At 42.9% G+C, this 4,517-nt stretch overlaps 2 protein-coding genes across 2 annotated transcripts in view; both read right to left on the bottom strand.

Annotated features, from left to right (window-relative positions):
• Window positions 1-1,045, bottom strand: part of LOC148739248 (uncharacterized) — a 1,407-nt gene extending 362 nt beyond the window's left edge. The window contains exon 1 of the mRNA XM_088751095.1: window positions 1-1,045. This exon is cut by the window's left edge and continues 362 nt beyond it. Within this exon, the coding sequence (XP_088607221.1) occupies window positions 491-931 (441 nt within the window). The 5' untranslated portion in view covers window positions 932-1,045 and the 3' untranslated portion in view covers window positions 1-490.
• A 939-nt stretch (window positions 1,046-1,984) lies between these two features.
• LOC148739249 (uncharacterized) lies at window positions 1,985-4,508 on the bottom strand. Its single transcript, XM_088751088.1, has one exon. It carries the CDS (start codon window positions 4,274-4,276, stop codon window positions 2,300-2,302), a length of 1,977 nt encoding a protein of 658 aa, XP_088607214.1. The 5' UTR covers window positions 4,277-4,508; the 3' UTR covers window positions 1,985-2,299.
• Window positions 4,509-4,517: the final 9 nt, after the last annotated feature.

The following is a 4,517-nucleotide window of genomic DNA, read 5'->3' on the forward strand; positions in this document are numbered from 1 at the left end:
TACTCGCTGTCTCTGCTATGAAAAGATTAGGGGAAGAACTAACCGATATACTGTTTTCAGTTGAGGTGATTTGTTATGAAGTCGAATGAGATTACTTAAAAAAAAAAGAAACCCATCTATAATAACCTCTGATTATTCTAATTCAATTCTCAATTGTAATAGATTAAATGCACTCGATTTTTACAGCATGGACTTTTTTTTCCTTTCTATGCATTTTCTCCAGGGGGGGGGGGGGAGGGGATGGAGGGGTAAGACTACACGTAGGCTGCAATGTTGTGCACTTTCCCTCACGTCTATTCTCGCTTGTGTGCGCGATCTTTTGGCCTGGTCATGAATGGTTTTTTTTTTCTTTTCTGTTTTTTTTTCCGAAGAAATTGCGTTTCTAAACGACACTTAACAAAGCAAAGAAAAGCAGGATATGCATTGATTTACAAAACGAGCTGAAAATATCCTGCCTAGTCAGACAGCTACAATTTGTCGTAACATTCAGTTACTCCAATATCTTTAGGTCCTTAGAATAAAGACAATCAGATTCGTATCCTGACGAGCTGCTTACGTCACCATACCCCCCTTCACTGTCACTACAGAGTGAGGTTCCCTCCACAGGACCATCAAGCATTGCATCCTGCCAGGTAAGAGCAAGCATGTGGTTAAGGCGTTCCTGGGCGTGATGAATTTCTGTGTTGAAGCCCATCTCAGTCGCCATGTCTTTGGCACAATTTGCATATCTCTCTGCGTCTGCGTAGTTCCCTTGGCGGTATTGCAGATCCGAACTGGCCAAGTTGAATTGCACTTTGACACCCTCGGCAATTACCGACCAGTATTTCGTTTTCAGTGTGGTCAAACACTGCTGGCCTTTTTCAATCGCATTGTAGCTGACAACGCGTTCACGCGCGGCTTCTGTGCGGCAGTCCAACAAAACCATCGCCATTTTGATGAGTGCGAAGTGGTGTTTCCTTACGTAGAATTCGTCACCTTTAGTTTCTAGCTTTGTACAGACGTCAATGCATGTTTCCAGATTTCTTATCGCTTCATTCACTTGCTGCTGGCTCCTACAAGCTGTGCGTCCAATGAACTCAAGCAGAACGCTTGCGCGTTCATAACAGAGATCCCGTTGGAGTCTAAGGAAATAAACCAAATTAGTCTAAATCCGATTAGCTAGTCACTCTCTACTTTTCAAGAGCTTGTTAACTTAAAATTTATCGAGAATTGATGATATCAGTTCTTTTGGATCGCAGCCGGATCTTGGTTGCCTCGTGGTGACGTTTCATGACATGCTTTGAGTTCCTTTTTTTTTTTTGTGAATCCGTGTTTTAAGAATATGGGACAAAAATCGAACAGCAATATAGTGAACTGGCCCTATAATTGGCGTTATGCATAATTTTCGCTCCCGCCTTAGTCATGAAGCAGTTCGGAGTCCATATCTTTTACCCTTTCTAAAGCCTCATTTTACTCGCTGTCTCTGCTATGAAAAGATTAAGGGAAAAAATAATCGATATCACCGTTTTCAGTTGAGTTCATTTGTTGTCCGATATTAATATTTGTTATTCTAGCTAATTTTGTATTTCGTGTTTCACTTATTTCACCTTTTCATTTGTTTCCTTTACGTCACGTTAGACCCGTGACACACCCATTTAGAATGCGAGTAAACTTTAAATTTAGCGATTACGAACTTAGAACCTTTGGCTTGTGTAGTTACAGAGCTAACCGCAAAATTACTGTGTTTCCGTAGAATATAAAACACTATTGTAAGAGATTTAGTCAGATTGAATGAACGCACAAAAGGAGTAGACAGAGCAGATTGTAACAGAGTGAGCACGTTCAAATAAACCATTCAACCACAGGCAGCCCAAGCTCACTACTGGTAGTGAGCTTGGGCTGCCTGTGTTCAAACGGAGAAAGATACAGTCCTCACTTGATTGTGAATCAGCGCTGGGAAGAAATCCCCGTACATTTGTCGTAAGGTCAAATGAGACAGTTATCATGAACTCTGATTATTTTAATTCAGTTCATCACTTAGATAAATTTAAATTCACTCGATTTTTACAGCATGGTTTTTATGTAATCAAGGGGGGGGGGGTAAGGCTACAATTTTGTGCACTTTTCTTCGCGTGTATCCTCGCACGATCTCTTTTGGCCTGGTCATAAAACGTTTTTTTCTTTTTGTTTTACGAAGAAAGCGTGTTTCTTAAAGACACTTTACAAAGGCAGCAAAGAAAACCAGTACATATGTTGATTTACAAAATGAGCTGAAAATATCCTGCCAAGTCAGACAGCTACAATTTGTTGTAACATTCAGTTACTCCAATATCTTTAGGTCCTTAGAATTAAGACAATCAGATTCGTATCCTGACGAGCTGCTGACGTCACCATACCCCCCTTCACTGTCACTGCAGAGTGAGGCTCCCCCCACAGGACCATCAAGCATTGCGTCCTGCCAAGTCAGAGCTCGTATGTGATTAAGGCGTTCTTGAGCGTGATGAATTTCTGTGTTAAAGCCCATCTCAGTCGCCAGGTCTTTGGCACAATTTGCATATCTCTCGGCCTCTGAGTAGTTCCCTTTGCGGTATTGCAAATCCGAACTGACCAAGTTGAATTGCACTTTGACACCCTCGGCGATTAACGACCAGTATTCCGTTTTCAGTCTGTTCAAACACTGCTGGCCTTTTGCAATGGCATTGTCACTGACAACGCGTTCACGCGCGGCTTCCGTGCGGCAGTCCAACAATAGCATCGCCATTTTGATGAGTGCGAAGTGGTGTTTCTTCACGTAGAGATTGCTTTCGGTTTCCAGCTTTGTACAGACGTCAATACATGTTTCCAAATTTCTTACAGCTTCATTCTCTTGCTGCTGGCTCCTACAAGCTGTGCGTCTAATGAACTCAAGCAGAACGCCCGCGCGTTCATAATCGATGAAACTCGTGTCGAGATGCGTGTGACACATGTGATTGATTTGTTCTGCAAGATCCACGTACCGCATAGCCTCTCCTAGGTTCCTCTGTCGCCTCTTCACGCCGGCTATGTAACCATAACCTCTTCCACGAAGAAGTTCCTGATTTTTCGCACTTTCAATCATATTGAGTGCATCATCAATCATCTGAAGAGAGCTTTCTAACTGGTTTTGGTAACACTCTGCCACGCTTTGTTCCAGTTTAATAGCTATTTGAGTGTCTGCATCGGTGTATTTTAACAAAAGATGATTCGCGCGATTGTCAAAATCATCCCACTTGGCATTGTCTCGGAGCGACTGTAGTTCCTTCATCACCCACAAGGATCTTGTGCAGAGCACTTGGCGTTCTTCTGAAAGGGGAGCTGCGGCTATTTCAAGCGAAGGCGGAACAATTCTCACAGCTTTCGTTTCTTTCCCAGTCTTCCCAGATCTAGACGGGACCAGGTCCCCTGTTTCTAGCGTGAGTGAGATTTCACTGATTGTTTTACAAGGGGAAGCCGCACACAGTTTTTTCCTTTTTCCTTTCCTTTTCGAGGGAACGGCTAAGAGGGAGAAGGTTATCTTGTACTTAGTGTTCGGCTCATGAAAGCGGAACAGGAAACCAACAACCCCGATCATACTTCCATTCGCTGAGCTTTTACTTCCGCTTTTGATGCGTTCGCTCTGGTAGATAGGAGTTTTCAGGCTAGCTTCACCCAGCTCAACGTGACTTACTGCCACTCTGACGTCGTATTTGTCCGTGATGTCGAGGGCTTCTGGCGAGTGTTGGTTCTTACAAACCAATATTTGTATCAGATGATCTTCACGGCAATCAGGGAAGCCTTTTCGCCTTCGACCAACGTTCAGACGTTTATCACAGGGCCTGTATAGCTCTCTCAAAACTGGAGCGAGTTTATCATTGTGATTTCCCTCTCCAGAATTGTCTGTAGTATGTGAAGGATCCAAGGAATCAAAGTTCATCTTATTTCTTCTTCCTACTTGCACGAAAGGAGCGTCAATATTCAAGTTCAAAACAGAAGCCTCTTCGTTTTGTTCCATCGCTTCTCCTTGTCTGCTTGAACCAGTTTTGTGAACTTTGTTATTATCGCAGTCCAGTGTACTTGAATCGAAGCTGTTTTCTACGCCTTCGTCAGAGCCTTGAAGAGCGTTAGCCATCTGGAGTGAAGAAGTGCATCTTTCGTTTTCGACGGTATCCCGTTCGAAGAGGGAGAGGAACATTTCAGTGTAATTTTTCGACGCGCTATTTATCCGTTGCTGTAAGTCTCCGTGAAAACAGCGATCAAAAGTAATGTGAATGAAGCGAAAATATCTTCGACTATTGTGCATCAATTTAGTTACTATTGTCAGTTTCGAAAGTGTGTTACGAATTTTATTTAGGGGATTTCCCCTGAGTGGTGAACGATAGCGTGTTTTATGGTCACGCCTCGGTCTAAAGGGTAAACCGTTCGCGCATCTATAGCTCAGATTTCAAATTCTTTCTGCCATGAGTTCATCAGATAATGGATCATGTTTTTGGCTATTGTAGTTTGTAGGACAGTTTGATGTGATTATCGAACCTTTCAAACGT

The sequence above is a fragment of the Stylophora pistillata genome, chromosome 2, assembly GCF_964205215.1.
Source record: "Stylophora pistillata chromosome 2, jaStyPist1.2, whole genome shotgun sequence".
In the NCBI taxonomy this organism is placed as follows: Eukaryota; Metazoa; Cnidaria; class Anthozoa; order Scleractinia; family Pocilloporidae; genus Stylophora; species Stylophora pistillata.